At 53.5% G+C, this 26,872-nt stretch overlaps 1 protein-coding gene across 1 annotated transcript in view; it reads right to left on the bottom strand.

The window, feature by feature from the left end:
- The window catches only part of HCN4 (hyperpolarization activated cyclic nucleotide gated potassium channel 4), a 41,901-nt gene extending 15,357 nt beyond the window's left edge, over positions 1–26,544 (bottom strand). Inside the window, exons 1-2 of the mRNA XM_068965884.1 lie at positions 25,757–26,544; positions 1,440–1,863 (exon numbers count right to left, since the gene is read on the bottom strand). Of these exons, the coding sequence (XP_068821985.1) occupies positions 1,440–1,863; positions 25,757–26,544 (1,212 nt within the window). The remainder of the gene's footprint in view (positions 1–1,439; positions 1,864–25,756) is intronic.
- Between the last annotated feature and the right edge of the window lie 328 nt (positions 26,545–26,872).

Raw genomic sequence — 26,872 nt, 5'->3', positions numbered from 1 at the left:
GTGACCCCACGGACTGCAGCACGCCAGGCTTCCCTGTCCTTCATCATCTCCCAAAGTTTGCTCAAATTCATGTCCACTGAGTCGATGATGCCATCCAACCCTCTCGTCCTCTGCCACCGCGTCTGTTGCCCTCAAGTTGAGGTCTTGAGGCGTGCTGTGTCCCGTCACAGTGTCCCCTGAGACTTAGCTTGGTGTCAGCCTTGTTTGGCTTCCCTCTTTCCTTTCTATTCCTTTCCTTCCTTCCCCTGTCCCTCTTCTCCAATCTCTTGCCAGATTTTCCTAGAAACACTTTCTCCCCACCGCCCCCCCCAAAAAAAATCACCTTATACAAATCCTCACCTGAGGGTCTGCACCAGAAGAGCCCAATCTAAGATAGTTGTCAACAAAATTTGCACAAAATTCCCCATTTCTGCTTCCTATGATAGCTCTAGAAACCCGGGCCCATACCATTTGGCTGCAGTGGCCAGAGATGAGCTGAAGTGCCTGATACAGATGGAAGATACGTTCTCCAGTTTGCCCCACTCCACCACACTCCCTATCGTCCTTCAAACGGCCATTTTCATATGCTCTGCCAGGCTTATGAGTTTTCAGACCCCACAATAAAGTGCAGTGATTAACAATGCAAGCTATGGAGTCCAGGTTCACCAATGAATAATTCTGTGACATTATATAAATCCCTTCATAAATCCCTTATCTAAATCCCTTCATCTTTCTCTGTTTCCTCATGTGAAAAATGAGTACTTACATGTGCCTATTTGGTACCTTCTGTCTAGTCAAGGCTATGGTTTTTCCAGTGGTCATGTATGGATGTGAGAGTTGGACTGTGAAGAAAGCTGAGCGCCGAAGAATGGATGCTTTTGAACTGTGGTGTTGGAGAAGACTCTTGAGAGTCCCTTGGACTACAAGAAGATCCAATCAGTCCATTCTAAAGGAGATCAGTCCTGGGTGTTCTTTGGAAGGACTGATGCTAAAGCTGAAACTCCAGTACTTTGGCCACCTCATGTGAAGAGTTGACTCATTGGAAAAGACTCTGATACTGGGAGGGATTAGGGGCAGGAGGAGAAGGGGATGACAGAGGATGAGATGGCTGGATGGCATCACCGACTCGATGGACGTGAGTCTGAGTGAACTCCGGGAGTTGGTGATGGACAGGGAGGCCTGGCATGCTGCAATTCATGAGGTCGCAAAGAGTCGGACACGACTGAGCGACTGAACTGAACTGATGCTTGTTAGAAACTTAAATGGGATACTGCCTGTAAAGTGATTTGTGTAGTATCTAGCACATGCTAAGAAGTCAAGAAATTACTAATACTTGTCCTCTTGGAGGAGATGTGCCTACTACAATCCGACAGCCCACATCCAACTATTTGCTGACCCCTCACTCCCCTCAGGGCAGGGAGGTAACTCTTCCCTGAAGAGGTTTGGATCTGAACACTCACCTCTTCCCACTGGTGAATATATCGAATGAGCCGGGAGAGACGCAAGAGGCGCAGGAGGCTGAGGATCTTGGTGAAACGGACAATGCGCAGGGCCCGGGCAGTCTTGTAGACCTCCGAGTCGATGCGTGTCTCCACAATGAGGAAAATGTAGTCCACAGGGATGGAGGAGATGAAATCCACCACGAACCAGCTCTTTAGGTACTTCATCTTAATCCGCTGCGGGTCGAGGATGATCTCTGTGTTGTCCTCCACCACGATCCCTGTGCGGAAGTTGAGGACCAAGTCGATGAGGAAGAACGTGTCCGACACCACGTTGAAGACAATCCATGGTGTGGTGTTCTCATCCTTGAAGAAGGTGATGCCCACGGGAATGATGATCAGGTTTCCTACCATCAGCAGCAGCATGGTCAGGTCCCAGTAAAATCTGCCCAGAGACACACCGGTCAGTCATAGGAGGGGAGAGGGAATGAATGACAGACCCCAAAAGAAAGCTCAAAGACAGCAGGGTGGAGAGAGAGGTCTTGAGAGCTTCCAAAATTCTGCAGGAGATAGGTGATGGGTACCAGGGCAAGATGTAGTGACTGGCATACAGAGAGGCTCTTCCTTAGTCTTCCTTAGGGATGCTTTCTGCCTGCCTCTCCATGAACTCCCCAATGACAAGCCTCCTACTCCAATCCCTATACCCCAGTGAGAGGCTGAGAAGCAAACTAAATAATGACATCCAGAGAGAGGTGAGAGGCTGTTTTAGCAGCAGAAGTAGTTCACCCTGCACCACCCCCAGGCTCAGGCCAGGCTGCTCCATCCTCCCTGATGGTCAACTGTGGCTTGAGACAGGCTGGCAGTCAGACGTGCCACAGACCGTGACTAGAGAACAGGCGAGGACCAGACACACAGCGGGAGTCTGGGAGGCTGTGGGTGTGGGATCCAGTCCCAGCTCTGTCACTAACGCTGTGCGACATCAGGCCGGTGCCCTCCCCACTCTGGGCCTGAGTTTCCCCACTGTGCCATGAGAGGTGGGGTCTGCACACTCAGTCCTATAATTCTGATCTGGCCTTCTCCCGCACTGGCTCTCGGGGTTGGCGCAGGGGGACAGGTCTCCCTTTAGTCTATTCCCTACAGTCAGAAAATTTCTGACCATCTATCTCTCCTAGAGGTTTGCTTCTAACACAGTGGTCGGGAAGGTCAGCGATATCTTCAAATGCAGGCAGGGTTGTTTTTTTTTTTTTAATATATTTCAACAATTTCATTTTTTCCAACAAATAATTTATACTTAGCAAAGTAGATATTTTTCATGTTCAAGTACACATTTAAATAAACACAGATTATACAATCAATATATTAATCACAATAAACTATTACAAATATTTTCTCATTTTTTTCTTAGAAAGTTTCCTTTAAACATTATTTGGTAGACGGTACATACATTGTTTCAGTTAACTGGAAGTTTTTGTGATGAAAATCTTTTTTAAACTTTTATGAGAGTTGATGTTTGTTAGTTTCAGGTGTACAGCAAAGTGATAGGCAGTGTTAATGGGGGATTTCAGGTACTACTCAACGCAATGGAATGAGACCAGTGGGGGCTTCCAGCATCACTTCTCCCAAGGCCTCAAAGCAACTGCTAATACTTCCTGGGGGAGGTGGAGAGGGATCCTCAGGTGAAGCCTCTGAAGGGTTAAGCAATATGAGGAGGTAAAAACTAACTCACAGGTCTCCTACCTGGCCCAAAAAGGGCCCCTATCGAGTATGAAGACAGCACAGGTAAGCATAGACCCTATGTCTAGAGGCATGGCCAGGCGCCCTGCCCGAGATCCAGCCACTCCAGAGCTGGCCCTAAAACAAAAAACTTGCACTGCAGAGCTTTTCTCTCTGCTGGTAATTTAGACAGTTACCCAATGACAGATAAAGGTATTATGTTGGGCAGACATAGCCTATCTTCTCCCAAGAGAAATAACAGTTCAGCCATCTTTAATTCTCTACTGCAGGGAAGCCAGGAGGAAGAGAGTAGACAGAAAGACAAACTGAGCTCGAGTCTTCAGAGAGTCCCACCGTAAAACCAAATTGCCCCTGCCTAATGAGGTCAAAGTTTGAAAAGAAATTACTTCACAGCAACTTGTTTTCTTTGTCAGACTCAAAATGGTGCTATGAGTCAAGAAGAGGGCAGGGCCTACTTCCGGGAAGGAGGGTGAGACAGCCATCCCACATCACACAGCCCAGGTGAGTGCGGCTTCCTGAAAGACAGCTTCCGGCCGCTCCTTTGAAAGCCACGTTCTTCAGGGGCTCAAGATGAGACTTCAAGTCAGAGCTTCACTGGGCTAAGGCTTTTCATTCTAAGTCTGGTGCCAAGAGGTCAACTTTATCTCCTTCCCTGCCCCACAGCCCACCACCCTTTCATCAGCCCCACTCCCTTTATGCCACCTGGGAAAACCCACCCCAGCCTTCACACCCACTACACAGCGCACGGTGCATCCTGCTAATGACTCGTGGGCCCTGCGAGAGTGGTTTCAGCTTCTATGCTGCTCTCAAGCTGTGTACATGCTTCACTCAGCCTCATGAACTCATTCAAAAACAGCTGCTGACAACTCATTAGTGCCATACACAGGTATCCCCTTTCACACAGCCAGTGTCCAAACTCCCCGATATACACATGGTCATTGTTCCTTTTACTTAATCTCTTGGGAAAAACAAAACAAAAAAATTGTGACATAGAGGCCATGGAGGGCCCTGTGGCCCTCTGTACATAAAGCTAATAATATACCCAGACTGGAAGAGTTTCTAAAATTAACAGAACGGGTGCAAGGCGGCTGGGAATGCTGACTCGGGTAGGCCTGCCACTCCAGCGGTTTCTACACTCTCCAAGCTCTAGTTCTCTCAATTACAGCCCAAATTTGAGGCAGTAATTAACAGGAGAATGTTTGCATTTAGTGATCTTCATAAAACCAAATTACACGAGGCAAAAACACCCATTTCCTTGCATTCTGACTAATTGTTTCAATCACGAGTTTCCAGATGCTAAGGGATATTTCTGGTGCCTGATCTGGGCTGGGGTCGGAATACTAGAGCACTTCTTCCCACACACCACTGTTCTGGAGCATCAAAGAGCAACTCAAAGGGCAGCATAATGTGGTAAGAAGAAAGAAGTACAGGCTCTTAGGCCAACCAACTTGAACTTGACTCCTGGTTCCATCATTTACTAGTATGTCATTTAATCTCTCTAAGCCTCAGTTTCCTCATCTGCTGCATGAGGATGATATTAATGAACTACTATTAAGGAACTTTTTTAAGAGTGAAATGAATTGATATTTGTAAAATGCTCTGACCTATGCCTAGCCCATATTTTTAAATGAGTAAATAAGTAATTCAAATCAACAGGAAAGAGGTGAGGGAGGCAGGTGAAATCTTCCAGGGAAGAGTCAAAGCAAAGCATCTACTGGGGTGGTGGAAGGGAACTTACAATGGTTCAAGTAGCCGGTGGTGGAAGGGAACTTACAATGGTTCAAGTAGCCAGTGGTGGAAGGGAACTTACAATGGTTCAAGTAGCTGGTGGTGGAAGGGAACTTACAATGGTTCAAGTAGCTGGTGGTGGAAGGGAACTTACAATGGTTCAAGTAGCCGGTGGTGGAAGGCAGGGCCCAAAATATTCCCTGGACAACTGGATGGCAGAATCTATTTATCTCAGCAGAGAGAGGCCCTGATCTCAGGGAGCTCATGTCCAATCAGAGGACAAGGTTTAAACAGAAGACAAGTTGGGCAATGATGTAAGAAACCATCTCAGGCAGCCCAGGCATCTGAAACGGTGGGCTCCTGGGAGCCTAGACAGATGAGGTCATAAAGTGCTCCTGGAAAAGGTAATCGGAGCTGGGCTTTGGGAGCTGACCTTGGCCATGTACACCATGTTCCTTACTCTTTGCCAGACGATTGCACAAATTTCTGAAGGCTGGGCCGGGTGTGAGCAAAAAAAAAAAAAAATGATGTTCAGCACCACGGACAGCTCCCGGTGTGCCTGCCAGCCCAACCGCACTGGTCCAGCCAGGGGAAGTTGGCAACAGCCTCCACGCCTCTCTGGCCCCTCTTCTCCTCCAGTCCTAGTGATCAGGAGCATCTCAAATGATTCCTTAATGCCCCTGTGCATTTTCACTGGGGACTCCTTGGTGACTGAAAACTATTCAAAAATACCCCAAAACTTGTCTATCAAATACTTGCTAATATTTGGTGCTTTCAATGCATTACTTCATTTATTACTCACACCAGGACTAATGTGGCTGCTATTATCTGTATTTTATAGATGATGACACTAAGACTCAGAGAGCAATATCAGCCCAAGTCCTCACAGCTAGGAAGGAGCAGACCCCAAATTCAGAGAGGTCAGTGGAACTCCTGTCAGACTCTTGGGAGTTTAGGCACCTCAGTAGAATGTGGGGAGGTGGACAAACCTTTCTGGCATCTTTGCATCACACTGGGGAGGTAAGCCGGCCACAGCAGGTGCAGCCCCCACCCCAGAGACAAGAAGGTTGCAAAGAGGTTTCAAGGGGACTTATCCTCCTGATGCCAGGCCTCCTGAGGTACTTCCTGAGCAAACCAACACAACTTTCGAGTATTAAAAGCACCCCAGTCATCAGCAGCCAGTAGGGCATAGTCGTACCCAACCTGTAAAAAGGAAAACTGAGGTCCACGAAGGAAGGAATAGTAACATTCCAAAGCCTCAAGCTGTATGCCCAGTGCTCCCCTGCCCACTCCCACTGGCTGTAGAATCATTCATGAATAAATCCCACAATCCAGACTCTATACATCCTTGGTGGCAGGTGGCAGGCCCTGGCAGGGAAGCAATGGATAGCCAGACTTGGGCATGCTGGAGTTGGCACAAACCTGACTTGGTCTCCCCAGAGCCAGACGACTTTCCCCATCCCAGTGTTCTCTAAGTTAAGAGAAAGTCCGAGCCAGCAAGGGAGGGAATGGCCTGTGGGTCGGCTTCGGTAGAGTGGAGTGGTGGGGGGGGGGGGGGGCACATGCAGAAGGAAGGGGGTGGCACGAAGCCCAACAGCCCACTCCACTGATACCTGGAACAGTTCACGGTCTGAGAGGAAGGTTATGGCCTCAGGGGAGCTGAGGGAAGAGAAGACAGGAGGCTTCTGACCCTGAACTCAGAAACTCAAGGGCCAGACCAAGGGCCCTCTTCTTCCCTGGAGATGGAAGAGGATGCAAAGGGTGATAAAACAGAGGCAGAAGTGGAGGTCCCAGAGCAGGGATGACCTACTTTAGTTTCCTCTTGTCCACCCCTGCCCACGCTTGCCTCTGAGCACAAATGCTTTCTCAAACACACACACATGAAAACATTTTTGTACACACACTCACCTTTGTACCACTGTTCATAGGGAACAATGGGATGGGGAGGGTCATCTGGCAATTTTGCCTTTGTACACATATTCATTTTCACACATATATATTCTTACACATCCATTTGCACACAATTTGACACAAATGGTAGCCACTGGGGATCCTGTTGGCTGCAAGGAAGAGAATGTTAGGTTTTTGCCCGCTAAGATCTTTTCCATCTTCAACATTCATCTGAAGTGCTACCACTTCTGAGCCTCCTCAGCCTCTCACTGGAGCCCAGCCCAAGTCTGGCCCTGGATCTCCTAGAATGCTGGGGGTTTCTTGAGTGCAAGGGCCTTGTCTCAGACATGCTTGTGCCCCTGCAGGGCTGGCGGCAGGAGGGGGAGGTGTTCCCGTGCTTTCTCTCGGATAAGCAGCACACCCACAGCTCCATCTTGTGCCCCTCCCCCCACCCCTCACGCAGATGGCTCCTGCTCAGACACCACTCCTAGCACCAGACTGCATTCCTGCCTGCCACCTGGAGGGCCTGCTGGCTCCTCCACCCAACAAGTCCAAGGCTGAGCTCAGCATCTTCCTTCTCAAAGCTGAAGGGCACAGTCAGCATTTCAATCACCCGCTGGAAACCCCGCAGCCACCCTCAGCTGCTTTCTCTGTCCTCCCGCCTGCCCCTGCAGGTCCCTCTAGCAGTAACCAAGTCTTGCCTGGCCCCGTCAATGACAGCTTCTGAATCTGTCCCCAAAGCTCCATCCTAGATCCGTTCCTCACTACTGTTCACCCAGACTTTGTGCCTGCCACCCACCTGGTCCCCCGCCTCCTCCTTCTTTCCCTCCGTGTCACATGCTCTCTGGGTTATCTGGCCAAACATTATGATTATGCCACTCCATGCTTGAACTCCACTTTGGAGACCCCAGTGGCTATAGAGGAAGGTTCAAGCTCCTAGATCCACACCCCGACTCCTCTTCCTTCTTCTCCCTTCCACTTCATTCACAGGAGCCGACTGGACACCCAACTTTTGGCCTCATGTCTGTCCACCTCTTGGTTCCTCCTTCTGAGAACTGCCCCTACCTCTTGAACCCTCAGCTTTTGAAGTCCCTTCTCTCATCCAAAAGGAGCCAGTTCAACTGCCTCCTCCTCCACGAACTTCACCTGACTGTTGCAGGGTGTCTGCGGTAGCAGTCATCACATTCTGCCCGTTTCAGCAGGTGCCACCTAAAACTCTCCTTCCAGCCCCAAAACAAAGAAGCCAGGCAGCTTCATGTCTGAGAACTAGATGGGAGCTAAGAGCTTCCCCCTCCATTCTAGGCCCAGCACAGATAACTGCACAAGCTGACCGTGAAGCTGATGAGAATGCAGGACAGCCATCAACAACTTACTATTTGCCAGGTACTCATCTGAGACCCTTATATAGACTATCTCATCTAATCCTATGAAGTAGATACTACGAATATGCCCATTTTACAGTTGAGATAACTGAGGCTTAAGAAGTTGGGAAATTTGCTGTATATGGTAGATCAGGATTTCACACCCAAACAGCTTGACTCCAGAGTCCCACTTCTTATCGCTCTATACAAATATAAACCCAGTTGACAGTATTTTCTCTTTCCTAAACTCTGTGCCTCCTCCTATTCCCTCTCTCCCTCCCAAACCTGTCCCCTGTGCTCTCTTCCATGGTACCTTCATTCTCAACTTCTTCACCCTCTAACCCACCTGCTTTTTCCCTTAACTGAACTTTAGTTGTGTCCTAAGGATGTCACTCTCCCAAACCCCACAGACCTCAAGGTTAGGGTGGAGTGAGCAGCTTAGTCCACACTAACGCCTCTTCCTGCCTGTGGTAGGAATGTCTACAAGATCCTTTGAGCATCCTGTCATTTGCTGGCCTTCTTTACAGCATCCACTTGCCACTCTTGGGGACCGTGGTGAGGCTGGCACCTGGTTCACAATCTTCTATTCCACTGTGAATCCTGCCTTCATCCTAGGTGACTTCTACTCCCCATCATCAACCCAGCAATAACACCCAGCCTCCCACTGGCTTGATGTCCCGCCTCTAAAGTCTTCACTCCAGTCCCTTCCAACAGCACATCCTGGACCGGGTCACTGTCTGCAGTTGGTCCATCTTTAATCTCAGATAAGTAGTGCTCTCTCCCACCCTAACCTCCTTTTCTGCCAGTTCTCTATCCAATCATGCTAAGTCTGTTCTTTGGTGTCCCAGGAGCCTGTAGTCACTGGCCCTCTAATTATCCTATGAGAACCCTCCTGCCTCCCCCCATTCCCCCCACACATAGTGGTTCTGCTCATCAACCTCTCTTGCCCTGTCCTCTGGGTCCGACTTCACTAGATCATAACTGTAACTCACAGCCATCATCAGCTCTCTCCCTGTTTCCATGGAGGGGGGTGGGCTGTACAGAAGACCTCACAACCTCAGACCAGTCCTACTGAATACCAAGTGCCTTAGCTCCTTGTGTCTCTATTTCCTCATCAGTGTTTCCGTACTCAGCAGGGTCCTCACCTCTGCCAGCCCATCCTCCAGGAGACCCTAACAGCCTTTCCCACCCATTTCCCACAGTGGCTTTTCCAAATTATCTCCTCTCTCCTCAAAGCTCTGAAACCACCACTTTCCCCCCCCTCTCAGCAGATAACAGCACTTCACAGAGGAAACAGAAGCCCGCAGAATGCCCCCTTCTCTTCCTGCCATCAAACTACTCCCTTGCTTGTCTCCCTCCCCGCTTTCCCCCTCCCCAGTCACAAGGGATGAGTCGATGACTCTACTATCTGCTCTCTCAACACTGTTCCCTTTTTCCTTCCCAGGAACATTACAGGTTATCCTCTCTCTTGCCCATATCTTCAGTCCCTTCTGATCAGCTTTTAAGATCTCGCACTTAATAAAATCACTCCTGAACCCCGACTGTCTTATCTTTTCTCCCCTCAGAACCAAGCTTCCTGAAAGACGTGTGGCCGTCCCCACTCTCTCACTTCCACGTCCATTTCCCCAGCACGCCTCCCAATCCCGCAGCAACACTGCCGAGGCACACATCCTGCTGCCAGATCCCACAATTTCCAGTCCATTCCATCCTGACTCTCTGCATCATCTGACACTGTGCACCATTTCCGCTGAGACACTCTGCTCCACTGGCTCTTCTCTGTTCTCTCTGGTTCTCCTTTCCCTCCCGTCGCAGGAGCTCCTCTTTCCCTCCGTGACCTTTAAATGTTTTTGTTCCTTGGGGCCCCCACCTCCTCTCCCTCTTTACACTCTCCTGGGGTGACCTCACCAACTCCCAAGGTCTCAAAATTATTCGGCTGGCTTCCAAACCAGACCTCTCTCTCCTGAGCCCCACAGCCATGTGCTCTCTTGCTGACTACACATCTACGCCTGGATGTCCGATGGGAACTTCATTCTTGACAGAGCCAGATATAACTTAGCAGCTCCCCCCCACAAACTTGTGCTCCCAGCATGTGATACTACCATTCATCCAGACACTTAGCCCAGAAACCTGGGAATTATCCTCGACTCTCCCATCTCGCTTACCTCCAACACTCAGTCCTGTGGGATCCAGCATGGCTCATCAACGCACCAGCTGGCCCACTTCAGCATCTTCTTACCTGGGCTCCTGCCTCTCCCAGGACCCCACAGACTTCAGGGTCTGCGTCCTCTCCATGCTTTGCCAAACCCAAAGTCCTTCCAAGCTCCCAGTTAAAATCTAAGTTCCTCGCTGTCATTTGGGGGCACTTCCTGATCTGACTCAGCCTCCTTCAGCCCTGTACTGGGTGTTCTACTCCAGACACACTCAGCAGCTTTCAGTGTCCCAGGCACCCAGGACTTTCCTTCTCCTCTAGGCTTTCCTACATATTGTCCTATACCTGGAGATACCCTCCCCAGCCTTGCCCACTCCAGGCCACTTGGTTCAGAGGAGCTGTCCTTTTTCCTGGGAGGCTTTTTTTGTCTCCCAGGAAATCTGGCAAGGTACCCCTTGGAAAGACTGAAGGTAGGAGGAGAAGGGGATGACAGAGAATGAGATGGTTGGATGGCATCACCAACTTGATGAACATGAGTTTGAGCAAGCTCTGAGAGTTGGTGATGGACAGGGAAGCCTGGTGTGCTGCAGTCCATGGGGTCGCAGAGTTGAACACCACTGAACGACTGAACTGAACTGAGCAGTTTGTCACACTAGGATGTAATTGTAGTCACTCAACTCTGAACTTACTGCAGTTCCTTTTATGAGGTAGGTCCAAAAAAAAGCCTGGGAATGGGTGGATGAGTGATAAATGAATGACTGAATGAGTCCCTTGGGAGCCAGAGGCTGAGTGGCAGGAGGCCCGGCAGAAGCTACACAAAATGGGCAGCCCTCTGAGACCCCGACTCCTTCCCACGAAGCTTTCACAGGCCTCCCAAGAGCAGGGAGGAACTTATCCCATGCAAACCGCCCTCCCCTCCGCCACCCCGCCAAGACCCGAAGACTCCCAACAACATCCACTAGCAAACGGCTCCCACCTAGTTAAGATGATGGCTGAAACGTCGCGGAGGAGGAGTGGGAGCTGGGGTGGGGGAAGGTAGATGAACAAGAGACGGGCCAGCAGAACGTGGGGTCGGGGTTCTGACACAGAGGGATGACAGGGGCTGGTGGGGGGTGACTGAGGCTAAAGATGTCAACCAAGGCCATGACTGTGTTTCCAGCCTGACCAGCACAAGCCTGGCAAGGCAGAACACACCAAGCCCCCTCCTTTCAGGCACGCCCCCTCCTTTCAGGCACGCCCCCTCCTTTCAGGCACGCCCCCTTGGTGGGGACTTGGCAGATTCTTCCACCTACTTGGTAGGCTTGCACAGAGATCCAGAAGGTGGGGGGGGGGGCCGGGGGGAGGCCGGGGTGGAGGGGCAGGGAAGAGGCAGCTCCATTTCTTCCCTTGAATTCCCTTACATCGCCCCTAACTTGAAGACCCAGGATTAGTCTCGTCTCCTCACACCTGCTGTGTGCTCCCCAAGAGCAGAAATGACACCTCTTCCTTTTCCCAGATGTAGACACAATAGCTGCACCCAGAAGGAGAAGGGTGGGGGGAGTGAGGTCTCAGTAAAATTGTCTTATCGTTCAATAAGTGCGTGTATTAAAGACTGTTGCAGTGGGGGGGAGAGGGTGACTGTCAATTTTAAAAATGAATTCACGTGGCTATTTCTAAGTAGTGGATTATGGGTGATTTTTGTTTCCTATATTATAGCTTTCTTTATTTTCTAAATTCCCCATAATGGGCAAATATTACCTTTTAATCAGAAAAACAATCCCCCCCAAAAATTAATCACAGATCAGTGACCCACACGGTGAAGAGTCCGCTAATGTGAGACACACGAGTCCGCGGGGAATTCCTAGGCGCTGAGACAAAGGTGCTGTCTTAACGCGACGGCAGGAGGAGCAGATTTTCTGGAGGCGGTTAAGGATGAGGAGACAGAGGGAGGCCATTTGAAGGGCAGGTGTAACCGGCAAAGGAGACCACGTGCCTGCCCACAACTCACACATACACACACGTACGCACGCCCCGCGCGCGGGAACGCACGCACGTGGGACACCTTCCCTGCCTTCCCTCTCCCACAACCAACAGCAACTGTTGGGAAGCAGGGAGCAGCCCCTCCCCGCCACAGGCTCTCCCGCCTCGTTCTCCGAGGCCGCGCTCCGCCCAGCCGAGGGGCGCGCGGCGCAGGAGTCGGGCAGCTTTTGCCTCTCCGACTCTCCGCCTCTCCGCCTCTCCGCCTCTCCCACACTGGAAAGCGCTGCCTCCCACCGCCCTCAACTCCGGCCTCCGAGAGGAATAAACGCCCCCCCAAGCCCCCCTCCTCTGGTCCACCCTCCCCTGACCCAGCCTGGGGTCTTCCCCTACAGCAGATGAATTGCTGTCTTCCACCCCCGCCTGGCCTCTAGGGCTCTATTTTTAACCCACCCCAAACTCTCTGACTCAGAATCACAGGGCTCCCAGGTAGCAGCTCCCCCCGGCCGCCTGAGGCTGCCTCCCAACCAGTGCGATTCAGACAAGGGCATCCAGCTAGCGCTGGGCTTATGGTGGGTTATCCGGATTCTGGAGTATTTTGGGGAACTCACTTTCCTGTGAGGATGCGCTATTACCTGAAGAACATAATTTGGTTTGTTTCTGTTTTTTTGAAGACGCAGACAAAATGACCTTTTACCCCTGCCTCTTCCCTGGTCCCTCTCAGTCTTGGGCTGAGGACCTCGTCCCTCAGCATACAATGAGGGCTAGTTGCAGCCATTCCCCAAGGAGAAGGTAAGCGGTGTGAGGGCTGAAATTGCCAGAACCTTCCCTTCCCCTTCTGTGATCTTTTAATCACATGGCACAGTGCCTAAATTACCTGGGGAATCTTACCAAGATGCAGACTTGGATTCACTGGGTGCAGGGTGAGGGCTGACGCCTGTATTGCTTACAGGCTCCCAGGCAATGTTGAGGCCACTGGTCCAGGGGCCACACTTGGAGCAGCTAGGTCCCAGCAGGCAGTGCAGCAGTGACGCTCTCTAGTGTCTGGATACCTGGCGGTGTGGCCTTGGACAAATCGCTCAACCTCTCTGAGTCTGTTTTCTTGTGTACAAAATGAGACCTTTAATCCCGCTTCACAGGATTCCAAGATGATTCAATGAGATAACATTAATAATGTACTACACAGTGCAAGTAATCAGCACATGCTGGCTGTTACTATCATCATTATTATTCTTATAACCACTCAGATGCAGGTCCTGGCCTCAGGACTAAGGGGATCCAGAGGTGTGTGCAAAGGGAACATTTCACAGTGAAAGACCCTCACTGTACTGAGACCTGGGATAATTTTTCCATAGTTCCATGACAGTCCTGGCTTGACCATATGGGGACAAGAAAACTCCCCCACACAACGCAGAGGAGGGACTGATGATGGGAGTGTGAGGCCTACCCAAGACGAGGAAGAAGGTGGTTCTCCCCCTTCCCCAAGTCTCCTTTGATCATAAAACTGTACCCTACTAAGTTCTTGGCATGGTACCCTCTCACCCACCCACTTGTAAGCCTCACAAGCATCCTATTCTAATAAATCACTTCTTATCTATCACTTGCCTCTTACTGAATTCTTTCTGAGCTGAGACATATAGGACTGGAGCTCCTCGGGGCCCCCCAAAATGCCACCTAGCAGTTTCAGTCCCACTTCGAGAAGCCCTCAGTCTACGGGGGAGCAGCATGGCTTGTTGGGCACAAAAACCCCAAAAAGGACAGGGCCTGAGAGTGCCCACTGGTCAGGAAGGCTAGCCTTGTGGTTGCAAGAAGGAGGTGTGTGGTATCCAGCAGAAGGAAGCTAGACCAGGGGCCAAGAGTCTTGGGTTCTACCCATCTCAGTCTCTTACTTGCTGTGTGCCCACGATCCCTGCCTCAGTGTCCCCATTGGTACAATGAGAGGATGGAGCCAGACACTCTCTAAAGACATACTGATTCCATGGATCTCTGCAGTGCAGAGGCTAGCCAAGGGCAGCTGGCCAGGGGGAAAGCTTGCTGAGAGAAGAGTGCCCATCTCAGAAAACCATGACATTCCCTCCCTCAACCCAATCCTGACCCAAAGAAAGAAAGGATGGGGGCATACTGAATGTCAGACTGAGCAGTCAGGACTCTTCTGGGGACATGGGGAGCCATGAAGGTGCAGAGGAAAGAGTTCCTCGGGGAAAGGATTGCTATTGCACCTTCTCAACGGCACAGCCAAGCCCAGCCCTGGCCAGGAGGAACACCCAAGACATCAACCCGTTGCTTCTCTGAAGGCCTCAGTCCTGTACTGGAGACTCTGAATCTGTGCACTCATCGGAGACACAGTAGCATAAAAGCATGCACGTGTGTGCATGCACACACACACACACACACACACACACACACACACCCCAAACTATACAGCAGGGGTCACCTACTCTACAATGACCCTGAACTGCCAGGATGTTCCTTCAGGCTAGTGGTCCAACCTCTCTGAGCTTCACTCAGACCATTTGAGGGAAATTGTAGAGGGGGCCAGCAATGGAGAAATTCTTCAGCTGGCTTACAAGAAACAAAAAAGGCTCAAGCACAGCTCTTTCCACTTAGAAGAATGAAGTAAAAATAGAATATTGCTGCGGAGTCACACGTGAGCACAAGCTCAGGGGAGATCAGGTAGGAGGGCTCACCAGCTCCTGCAGGAAGGCACACCTCATCGAGGAGGAGATGGGATGCACTCAGAGGGAAACTTCCTGAGGCCAAGCAGGCGATGGACAGGGTGAACAGGACACCGGCGGGGAAGGGGGGAGGGCTGTGGCTAAACGTTGACTCTCCCTACGGGCCCCTCTTCTTGTTAGGATGGGGTTCTCCCAGGAGCGCCTGGGCTCTGGGGACATGAGTTGGATGGGACTCTGCCTTCCCTCCAGGAAAACACAATTTGACAAGGACACAGAGCAAGGGCCATGTTCCCTGGGGTCCCAACAGGCCCAGAGTTTTATGATTCTCTTTGCTCCTGCCCTGAGGAAGGAAAGGGAATGACTCCCTGGGGAGGAGAACGTCATGAATGGCTTGGAGGTATCTCTCTACCAGGCTCTGGGAAGCATTGGAGGGCTATGGTGAACACACTGCAGCTGGAGACCAGCAGATGGTTTGCGCAGAAAGGGCACTCGGGGTGCCCAGCTCACTTGGGTGCTTCCCAAACTTCTACCTGCCCGAGCCTCGTGCACGGAGACCCAGGCATCCATAATTGCAGAAAGCTCCCAGGTGACTCTACAACCACCAGTTTCAGATTGGGGGTCATGCTAAAACCCAACCCCTCTCCAGCTCCGTTTTCAGATAAGGAGAGCAAGGCCAAGGTGGTAAGGGCGTGGCTCAGCCCACCCAGCTACATGGGGCACAGCCTGGTCTCACCTGGCCTCTTCCTCCAGCTGGCTCCCTCTGTTCTGTCCACAGAAGCCCTGGAGCAACACGGCAGGAGGATGACTCCCCAGAGCCTCTGGGACAGGATGGACATTGTCGCATTTCCTTCCCTTGCCAGTTCCAAAGCCAATGGTCCTACTGCTCTGCCCTGCAGGACTCTTCCAGCCTTAGCTGTTCATGTGACCTGGTCTCTGTGGATCCCCCCATCTGAACTGAGACCATGTTGGAGGTTCCAGGCGGGGACAGCAGCCCTGGCCCCAGAGAAGAGGTGACTGGGAGGAAGGGGTGGGTGGGTGGGGGCCTTTGCCCAGAGAAAAGCCTGATCTCCACCCCAACAGGGGCTGTGATCTAATCGCCGGAGGGTGGAGGGAAGTAGACACAGCATAACCAAACAATGTGCTAGGGAGCCCCAGCCCTGATCCCCAGGATAGGGGCTGGTGGAGATGCCACCGAAAGAGGAACCCCACACACACTCTGGGAGCACAGGGGCCATGTAAATCCAAGATCACGCCTGGATGGGCCTCTCAGAGTCTCAGGAAACAGGGCAGGAGATTCTCATCAGCTCTACTTGTCAGCGGCGCGGTCCCTGCTTTGCCGGCTCCATTTGCACTAATGGGGTCAGGATTACGGGTTCAATACCTATTTGGCCAATTAGCTCTGCTCCCTTCTCAGCCTCAGACTGAGCTATGACGCTGGACCCTGAGAGAGGAAAGGACTTTGCTGAGGTCACCCGGCAGAACAGGATGAGGGTCAGGAAGGCAAACCCAGCGTGGGAGGGTGGACAGTTACAAGCTGGGGAAGCTTGGGATGACAGGCCCAGGGTTCCGGGCTGGGCTGGCCCTGATGTTACATGAGGACAGGCCACAGCTGCAGAGTCCCCCCTCCTGGACCATGTTTCTTCAAAAAGCTGCCAGTGGCATTTAGGAGCCTTGTGGGCTTGAGGGGGAGGGTCTTTCCTGTCCATGGGGAAGGGGATATCCCCCAGTCTCCTCTGACAAATCGTACGTAGGAGAAGCCCATGGCTGGCTTTGGCGTCAAGTGGCCGGGGACTCAGGTTAATTATTGACAGGGGCTGCTCTAGCCTGTGATGGGGAACCGCAGGGTAATTACTTCTGGGCTCCAGGCCACACACTCAGTGACATTATTACAGTGGTAACATCTGCCTTCCGGGTCTAGGATGGCAGAAGAAGGCAGTCTTCTCAGAGGCTGTACAGCTGGGGCTGAGGCCTGGAAGAGCTGGCCTGGGCTGCAAGGACCCAGGGTCAGAGGCCAGAGAGAGGCACAGACAAACTCACCTGCAAATGCACACACACATACTCAGGCAGCATCGGGGGGCAAGACCTGGGGCCATGGGGTCAGAGTCCTCAAGGGCTAAGCTTCAGGAGTGCAGGTCCAAAAGGGCAGATTTGGAATCATCTGCCCCCCTTGTCTGACAATACCCAGTCAGGCGGCTCAAGCTCCCAGGCACTTGCCTCCAAGAAAAGTGTGCAAAATGGGTCTCTCTCTCCTTCAGATCCAGCTCAGCTCTGCTTCCTCCAGGAAGCCTTTCCTGACCATCAGTCCAAATTGGTCTATCTCTTGTCTGCTCTCCCGCAAACCCGACCAAGGGACCTTAAGAGGAGCTGAAATACTACCCTCCTATTTGCCAGATGGGTAGAGATCCCCGTTCTCCATGATGGGTGAAAACAGTCTTGGACTGGAGCATCTGGTCTCCCAGTGGGCACAACCTGCCTTCACTCACCCCTTTCCAAGCCCAGAAGACAAGGTATTAGCCAGTCCTGTGTTATGTATTAATTTCTGAAAGCCTCGTTTGTGCAGACATAACATATCCACCCACACAGGTAAATGCTTAGACAGACACAAAATCATCATCAGCCAATTATCAGGCCCCCGCAGCTGCCAAGAGCAGACCTGGAGGTCCCACCGCTTGCTCGGCAATTTGTGGGAGCCCAGAGGTGGGGACGCAGTGGGAAGTAGGGAGTGCCTCTACCAAGCCAGCACATCTCTCTGGCCAGCCTGAGCACTACTCTGCAGGAGCCACTAGCTGGCTGCCTGGCTGGGAAGATAGATACAGTCCCAGACAATGAGAGACCAGAGCATGGCAGGAGTGGGCACATGTGAGGTTTGGTGGCTCTGGCTTCGGCAGCAGTAGAACCTTTGAGTATTCATAATTCGTACTTTACCTCCCTGAGCAGACCACAGGCAGCTGGCTCAGATGCTAAGAGGTGTAGGAGCTCTGGGAGCTTAAAAGAAGGGATGGTTTTGGGGGTGGGGGTGGCAGGGCAGAGGATGGAATGGGCAACCTGCCCACCCTGTCCCCAGCCCCAGTGTCTCAGGGAGGCACTGAGGTTGGCTCCAAGGCTCTGTTCAAGTACTCCAGTTCCTCACTTCAGACAAAGGTCTTATCTTGGTCCCAGGCTGAACCCTGATCCTGGTCGCACACTGAGCCTTAAACCACAGACTGACTCCACTTCTTCACAGACCCCATGACCATATGTTTCTCTGGTGGAGAAAACACAGACACCACTGGCTACTTGTTCCCTTCCCCCTTTGAACCCCAAACACATCAGTGGCATCCAGATGTAGTTCCAAAATCCCAAAGGTCTCCATGTCAGGCTGTGCAGGGGGAGCAGATGGGCAAGTGTCCCAGTCCAGATCCCCAGAGGCAGCAGCCCCAGGGTGGAGGATTAGGATAGGCATTGCTCAGCCTCCAGATGCTACATTCTCAGGTAAGGAAAGGCTCTCTTCTCACTGATGAGCTTAAATTAAGAAGGATCCTGAACGTACTCAACAGTCCAAAATTCAGGCATGAGGCTGGGGAGACAAAAAGGAGTTCCAGTGATTAGACCATTCAGAAGTCTTCCCTGGACCCCTCTCTGGCTGGGGGTGGGGTGGGCTGTGGAGCCCTAAGACCTCTGAGTCAAAACCCTTCTTGGGTTATGGTTTCATCTCTAACTTGGACTTACTCTCTGACCTTGGGCCAGTAACTTTCCTTCTCTGATCCTCTGCTCCCTACCTATAAAATAAAGGCTTTAGGCCAAGAGCTTGCTAAGCCCTGTCCAGATCTGGTACTCTGAGGCCTGTTCAATTTCCCATGCCAGCTGAGCTCCTCCACACAGATAATGTGTGTTCAGTATTATCTGCAATGTGTTCATTCTTAGGAGAATGTTTTCTTGAACTACTTTTGTAACTTGGCTTTTAAAAGCTAACACACACACACACACACACACACACACACACACACACAAAGAAAAGAAGGAAGAGAGAAAAGGGACAAGTACAAGTTTTGAGTCCTAGAGAACAGGCTCAAATTCTACTAAAAATTCTGGTGCTTCATAGCTGTGTGAGTTCAAGCAAATCCTTTCCCCCGCCCATCAGAGCCTCAGTTCCCATATCTGTAAACTGTGGACAATAGAACCTATTTTTCGGGCCACTATGAAGAATAAGTGAAACATGAGAAATGCAGCTCCTAGCACAGTCTGGCACATGGTTGTGGTTCATAAGTGGTGGTTATTGGTCTGTGAGTCCACCTGGCTCCGATCTCTATTGGTTTGAGTCCAGAGTCATAAACTCAGAAGCCTATGGGGTCAGGCAGCTAAGCGTGCACAAGTGATACGGCTGGGTGCAGGCAAGAGACCACAGGACAGGAGGGGACTGTGGGTAGCTGGGGACCAAAAACCAGTTTAAGGCCTCTGCTGAGCTCCAGTTCCCTGATGTGGGGTGGGAACGTGGGGCCGGCATTACCAGTTTCCGATTTTTCAAGAGAAGCTGGGAAGCCAAATTTTTGTCTGACATCCTTCCGTTTTAAACATTGTTTCAGACTTGTTATGACACACTGTGCTGGCCAAACAGAACACATCTGGGTAGTGTATTTGGTCCACAGGATGCTGCTTAGCAACCTCTGGTGTAAGTACTGCTGTCTCACTTTGAGCGGTCTCAGTGACAGGGAGCTCACTACCTCACTGGGCAGACTCTCGCCCCAGCTCTGGGTAACTGATGATGAGACAGAGTGTCTCTGAGTGGCCGCCTAGGCTCCAGGATCACAGATTTCCAGGGCCCTGGCAATGCTTTCTTGGTAAAGCCTGGCTGGCAGAGAACATCCTCTCTGAAGCCAAGGCAGTGCCCCTGGCCTCCCTGTGGCCCGCTCTGGCTGGGAAATGTGGATTCTTCAACATCCCCTGGGCCCAAGCAGGACCTCCTGGCCGGCCTCAGTAGCCCTCTATTAATTAGCAGCTGGCGGCAGCAGCTTCGTGAGAGCCTTGAGCCAAGAGGTATGTGTGCTGGAGCTGGCTGCCTCCTCAGTTACATGACAAGTCCCCTGGGGGACTGGGGCCAGACCTTCTGCTCTGGGTGAATTCCCCCATGGTGGCCAGTGTTGTGACAGGCACAAGGGCCAGTCAGGCTGCGATGACACTTGTCAGCCTCGTCATCGAGATGTAGATGGATGCTTACCAGGCTGGGCAGGGGCAGTGAGAAGTGACAGGCAAGTCCAGCCCAGTGGGGCCGCTAGGCATGGTCTGGGGTGGAGGAAGGGGCATTAAGCTTGAGACCCCCACTCCGAAGGTGCCAAGACCACTGCTCTCACTGACTGTGTCTGTCCTCCTCCCAGCCAGCCACCATCAGCTACCCCTCACACCAGCTCGCCTGCCTGGCACCTCTGGACTCCCTCACTGACAACATCTGTTCCTTCCCAGAAATCTCATTACAACACAGCAGTCACCATACTCCCTGCCCCTTCTCCAGCCGGCCACCCCTCCGGCCCTTTGAAGGGGCAAGAAGCTGTGAAAACAGTGGGATGGGATGGATTAATGAGGGCCCTCGGGCCACCTGGCCTCCTCCTGCTCATCCCAACAGCCAGCATCCGGGGCCGGCAGTGTCCAGGCAGTGATGCAGGAAGGGAGGGAGGCCGCGGATCTGACATCCCCAAGCCTGTGCCGACCTCTGTGGCTGCGGGCCGCTCAACTCAGTTCACAGAACTCACTCTGCTGGGTGTCCTAGAGGCCAAGAGGAGGAGAGAGTCTCTGGTCTCAAGAAACTCAGTCAGGGAGCCCAGGTTATGCATGGAACACACGCTCTGAACCTCAGTTCTCTCAGCATGGTTCTAGGCTGGGTACCAGCAGCCTCGGTTCACCTGCGCACTTATCAGGATGCAGAAGCTCAGACCCATCCCAGACCTAAAGAGTCAGAATTTGCATTTTAACAGACCCTTGGTGAGTAGGATGACAGGACGGCATGAGAACCACTGCACTGTAACCAACACAGAGCTCTATGCAAATACCATGTGATGGGCAAGGAGGGGGAGATGGATGAGGGTGGCCACACTGGGCTGAGAGGGCATCCCAGAAGACCCCAGTGCCCTCAGACTGGGAGAGGAGGGCACATGGAAGGCAGGGGGCCCAGCACTGTGTGAGACAGCCCACTTGACTGCCCCAAAGCCTGGTGCTCACAGCAGCTAAGGGAACAAATGGGGCGGGGCCGGGCAGGAGAAAGGCCCCCAGCCTTATCTTGCAGCAGCCAGACACGGAATTGAAGCCTTGCAATGGGGAGAACCCAGAGGGTCCTGGCCCCTTGGCCCCATTGGGTTTCGGGGCACCCGACATCCCGGGAGCACCTCAGCCCTGCGCTGGATGCTGGCCTTTGCAGTGCGTCCTCCACCTGCCCGAGTCTTAGCAGGTTGAGCACGTCCTGGTCACTGGAGAATCCTGCTGCCCACTGGGCCCGCTGACAGCACCGCCCAGGCAGCTCACCTTGGAATTCCCCTCTGCACCAACGCCCTTCCCCCTCCCCTAGCGCCACAGCAGCCTGCAGTGTCTTTCCTGGCTTTCCACACTGATAGCAGAAGCACGTCCTGGACAAGACCCCCCAGGAAGGCCCCAGAAAGCCCCACGCCCGGCATCCTGCTTTTGCCTGCTTTCTCCTCACCACTGACCCGAACAACCCTTCCCATGGTTGAAAGGGAGAGAGACAGGCAGGGCACTGAGGAGGCAGACAAATCACTCATCCCCCAGCAGGGCACCTTTCCTCCTAAAGCATCTCCTAGCCCATTTTCATTTGCATCCTGCAGGCAACGGGAAGCCTCAGGTTACAGAGGGCCCCAGCGAAGGCTCTGGGAGGCCAGCCCCTGCCCCTCCCAGGCCAAGACTCTCTTTGGGGCTGGTCCAGAGTAGGGTTCACAACCTAGATGGTTTTCAACTTAGGGGGGGTCCACAGACCCCAGAAATTGAGAGTGTTCATATCAAGTGTGTCTGGATACGTGGGTCTTTCTGGATAGAGACTCTATAGTTTCCAGCAGGTTCTCAGTTCTCTGATGCAGATCCAGAACCACTGGCCTGAACCAAGGACAGAGGCCCATCTGGTCTGCTCAGAACTAAGGGAAGGGAGCAGTGAGGCCAGGGTGGCGGGGCTCACCTTCGCATTTCTGTTCTCTCACAGTTCACCTTACCTCCACCGGGTGACCACAGCTGGACAACTGGTGTCTGGCAACAGGATTCCCATTTTTCTGGATGGGAAAACTGAGGCACAGGGACGGCTCATATACCAAGCAGGTGCCCCTCGCAGACAGGGCTAGGAATTGACATGAGGTGGGCAGTGGCAGTGCCTGGGCCATGGAGCAGCACGGAAAGTCAGTTTTAGGCCAGCCCAGGGACCTACCAGCCATTGGCCCAGTTTATGTGATTTTGGACCCAGCTGTTTCTGCCCCCAAGGATCCTCCAGGGCCTGCTGTTTCCTTCCTTTCTTCACAGTTTCAGAAAGCTTAGGCGAGGAGATGGAATGGGCAGGGGGTTGAGAAGAGTCAAGTTTCTGCCTGTCTCCACTCTCAGAGCCAAGCTGGAGTTTGGGGCATAGGAGTAGCCCTAGAACTGACGTCCTACATAGGGACTTCCCTCCAGCCCCCAAGGCCACACGTACAGCCCCAAGACATCTGCTCAGACACCTAGAGGTCACATACTCAGGACACCCCCCTGAGACTGACACGTGAAAGCCTAATTTCCGGGAGCAAAACCAGGTACATCTTCACTGGGGGGGCGAGCGGTCTCCCCACTCCTTTTCTCTCCTCTTGGGAAAACAAGATCACACAGATACTATTTTTTATTTGTTCCAGGTTCTCACCACCAAGCTAAGCTTCCAAGACATGGTTCATGTGGAAGGAAGAACCCACCAAGGACCCAAGGGCCCAACCAGCCTTGGGCAGGAGCCTGGGGAGCAAAGTGCTGAGGGGCTACATGTTCTGGTCTCTTCCCTCACCAAATGCTAAATATGGGTTCAAAAGGCAAATGTGGAGTAGAAGAGGAGAGGAAGGGAGACAAGCATGGGGATAGCCAGGACACGGTGTGTGGGCATGTAGCAGGGGGTGTGGAGAAGCAGAGGCAACCAAGAAAAGCCTGTTATCTACAGGGCCCAAGTTATGTGGGCCCTTCAGAGCGTAGCCAAGTCCAGCCCCAGGAAAAGGCATCCACCTTTTCTCCTCCAGGAAGAGGAGATGCCAGAAGCAGTCTGTGACGGCAAGCCCTGAACGCCAAACCACAAACTCAATCTATCATGGTTGCTGGAGATTCTTTATTAAACTAATTCTGTTGGATCAATGCTTCCTGCCCGTCAAAATGATGAACAAATCCTCAACAGGCCTGAACAATGCTCGCAGAAGCTCTTGTGAAGCCTGAGCTGGATTGGCTCCACATAGAGGCCCAAGGCCAGTGACTGAAACTCAAGGCACTCAGGCTTAGGGTGCTGGATTGACTGGGGTGGGTGGGGCAGGGTGGTGAGGCTCGGTTGAGCTGGTGGGTATTCTCAGCCTGGAAGACTTGACCATAGTCCTTGCCTCTTTGACCTTGTGAAGATGAGACCAGCTGCTTTGGTCTAGAGGCATGATCACAACCCTTCCACACACACACACAGATAGTTTTTCTTGGATTTCTTCTCTTGCACCGCACCTAGCATCAGGCTGCACACAGAAGGTGTATACTTGCTGCTACCAATTCCTGTTGCTTGTTGCACAAACCCAAATTCAAAGCCCAGTCTGACCCTTTTTCGGTTGCCCATTTAACAATCCCATTGCAGCCACACCTCCCTATCCCTACCACCCTCTTCTGCACCATGTCCCAGGTGGCCTGCGGTTAGTAGGAGATTCTGCAGCAAGAGGACTGCAGAAAGACATGCCAAGATAGGCAGAGTTCGATCAGGAAGGCAGGGGAGGTTGCATAGATGCAGTCAGCCTGGCCCCAACCCTTCAGCATCCCGGGTAAGGGGCAACTGGGAGGGTAAAAGCCAGCTCCCAGAAGGTGCTCCATTAATGCCTGTTGTCAGCAGAAGCTAGGCATACCTGGGGTTGGTCCCTAGCAGTCTCCCATCCCAGGCAATGAGGTTGGTGGTGAGAACTCTGAACAGAGGCTTTCAGACAACAAAGCCAGCAGGGAGCCAACCGAGGGAAGGAAGGTTGATATTGACAGGGCCTACCTGCCAGCACCACCAGGGAGTTCAGAGACAGGAGGAGCCCAGGACACCCCCCCACCCCGGGAGGGGGGGAATGCAGGAGACAACAGTGCCTTCCCATGCCTCCCCTAGCTCAGGCTGGGATCCTCAGGTTCCAGTATTGACCTGAGGGGAGGCCACACTTTAAGAAACTGGTATAGGGAAGCATCCACAGTTCCTCATGGGAGGGTCTCCCATCAGCTCACACATCAGCTCATTGAGGACTGTAGCTGTTTGTTTAGTCTGTCCTCTGAATGCCCATGCCCTCTGGGAACAGGAATCTTGGATATTAGGGTTAGGTAGAGTGATCCCTCAAAATAGGAAAAGGCAGGGGCTCTCCATTCACCACCTATTTTAAGCCATTGAATGTTGCCTGACTGGTCATTCCTAGCACAAGAAATCTCTCTCATTGGATGGAAAACGGCTTTGCTCACATTACAAACCTAGCTTCCCTGGAGTTTGCAAAGAGGGCTCTGCGTTGGCAAAATGTTCATTTATATTGGCAGGCAAGCAGCGAAGGCAGGGAAGAGAGTTAAATAGGGGGCAGGGCCCCGAGAGAGAGAGAGAGAGAGAGAGAAAGAGAGAGAGAGAGAGAATGAATTAAACCCACCTCAAAAGAGTGAACGTTTTCCAGACCCTCACTTCAATGCTGTGTATCAGGAAAGCCCAGGGAGGCCCCAAGATCTTGATGAGTGTAGGGGCATCGCTGATTCTAACTTCAGAAAAAATCATCAATCTCTCTTTTTGCACAGTACCCCCACAGGCCCAGAGTGGTATCTGCTCCTCAGTGGCATCTACTCTGGTGATGAGGAGGGGGCGGGGTTCCTCTCCCTGACTGGTAGTCACACCGTTTAGGGAACCAGAGCTGACCCATGAAAGACCTAGCAGATGCTGGAGCTTGGACCACTGGGGTGAGAATGGGGCACAGGGCAACTGCTCGTCAGTCAGGACACCAGGCATCGTCACTGACCACGACAAGCAAGGTCATGCTGCCCTGCTCATCTGGATGCCAGCTGCCCAGGGTGCCTGTTCCTGGCCCACTACTTGGCATGAGGGGCTGGGCCCAGGGCTAAGGTAGGTGCAGAAGGCTTTCACCCTGGACCTGAGGCCCCAGTGACCTCAGTCTCCCTGGAGCTCCTCCCCAGTTGCAGCTTCCCAGGACACCAGAAGGCAGATAATAATGCCTGGGGTCAGCGCCCAAGGAGCTGGCCCAGCTGCCAAAAGGTCAGTCTCTCTCTTCCGGGCCCTGCTCTGCAGGCTGAAAGATCTGGAGCAGACTTGGGGATGTCCACCCCGACTCTGCAGCCCAGAAGAGGGAGACAGGATGTGGGGCTTAAGGCGGCAGAGCCTCATCGTGGCTGCGGGCAGGGCTAGGCCAGGCTCAGAACACCTTTTCAGCTTGCCTCTAATGCGGCCGAGACCCGGAGAGGATGAGGTTGGGAGGCTGGAGCACAGAGGAAAGTTCTCAGCGCGGTGCAAGAGGAGGTCTGGGGGTGTCTCGGAGCCTCGAGGTGCCCCAAGCTCCCAGCGCGAGGAAGGAAAGTTAACTCTGGCTGAGAGGCAGGGCCGAGAAGACAGGAAGCATGCCTGCGACCGCTCAGAGAACCCACAGGACCGTCGCCGGGCCCCCTTACCTGAAGTCGCTGTAGGGGTGGATAATCCAAAACCCGGCCGACTTAACCCTCTCCTGCTCGCGTTCTACCGCCTTCTGACTGCCGAACATTCTCAGGGAGAATTTGTTGACCCCGGGCTGGAGCATGGCCCCGAACTGGCGCTGCATGAAGCCGGCCTGGCCCAGGCGCACCTCGGCCTCAGGGAGGATCTGGTCTCCAGCGGCCGCGCCTCCCTCCACTTTGATCGCGGTGTCCACCGAGGGCTGCTCGCAGGAGGCGGGGACCGGCTGCGGCGGCTGCTGGGGCGGCGGCGGCGGCGAGGCTGCAGGTTGCGCCGAGGCGCCGGAGCGCTCGGGTTCGGCCGCCAGGCCCGGGGGCGTCCTGTCCTCACCGGGGGACGCGTCGCCCTCGGCGATGAGCCGCCGCTCCTCCGCGGAGTCATGCAGGTGCCCGTGACTACTGCCGCCCCCCACTCCCGCGCCGCCGCCGCCCCGGCTGCCGAGCGATGCCAGGCTCCCGCGGAAGCGCCTGCAGTCGCCGTTCGTGCTGGACTTGCCCGCGCCGCGGGCTGACCCCTCGCCGTCTGCCGCCCCGTGGGCCGCGCCCCGGGGCTCCGTGCTGCCCGCGGCAGCCGAGGGTGAAGGCGAAGGCAGCGGCCGCAGCCGGATGCTCCTGCGGCTGGGGTCCTGGCGGCCCCCAGCCCCCTCCTCCTCGGCGTCCTCTTCCTCGTCCATGATCCACGCCTTGGCCCCCACCTGCTGCGGAAGGCTGTAGAGTCGCTTGCGCATGGACGGCGGCAGCTTGTCCATGGCTCCAGGGGCCGGGGCGCGAACCGGGCCAGGGGCAGGGGCGCGGGTGCGGCGCCGCGGACCGGCTCCAGCTCCTCCCGCCGGTCAGTCCGCCCGCAGGGACGCGTCCTTCGCCGCCGGCGCCAGCCGCCTCAGGCGCCCATGCTAGGCAGGCTGTGAGCGGCGGGGAGGCTCCTAGTCCGGCTTCGGGTCCCGGGGCTCTCCGCGCTGCGCCTCCTCCTGGGTCCGGCTGGGCGCGGGGACCCCGCTCTCCCTCCCTCCCTCCCTCACTCCCGCGGTCAGGGGCGCGGCGCGCGGCCGGGCTCGAGGCGCCCCGCCCCCGCGGGGA

Source organism: Capricornis sumatraensis, chromosome 2, assembly GCF_032405125.1.
Source record: "Capricornis sumatraensis isolate serow.1 chromosome 2, serow.2, whole genome shotgun sequence".
In the NCBI taxonomy this organism is placed as follows: Eukaryota; Metazoa; Chordata; class Mammalia; order Artiodactyla; family Bovidae; genus Capricornis; species Capricornis sumatraensis.
The sequence above is the reverse complement of the archived record's forward strand: the minus strand, read 5'-3'. Positions and strand labels throughout refer to the sequence as shown.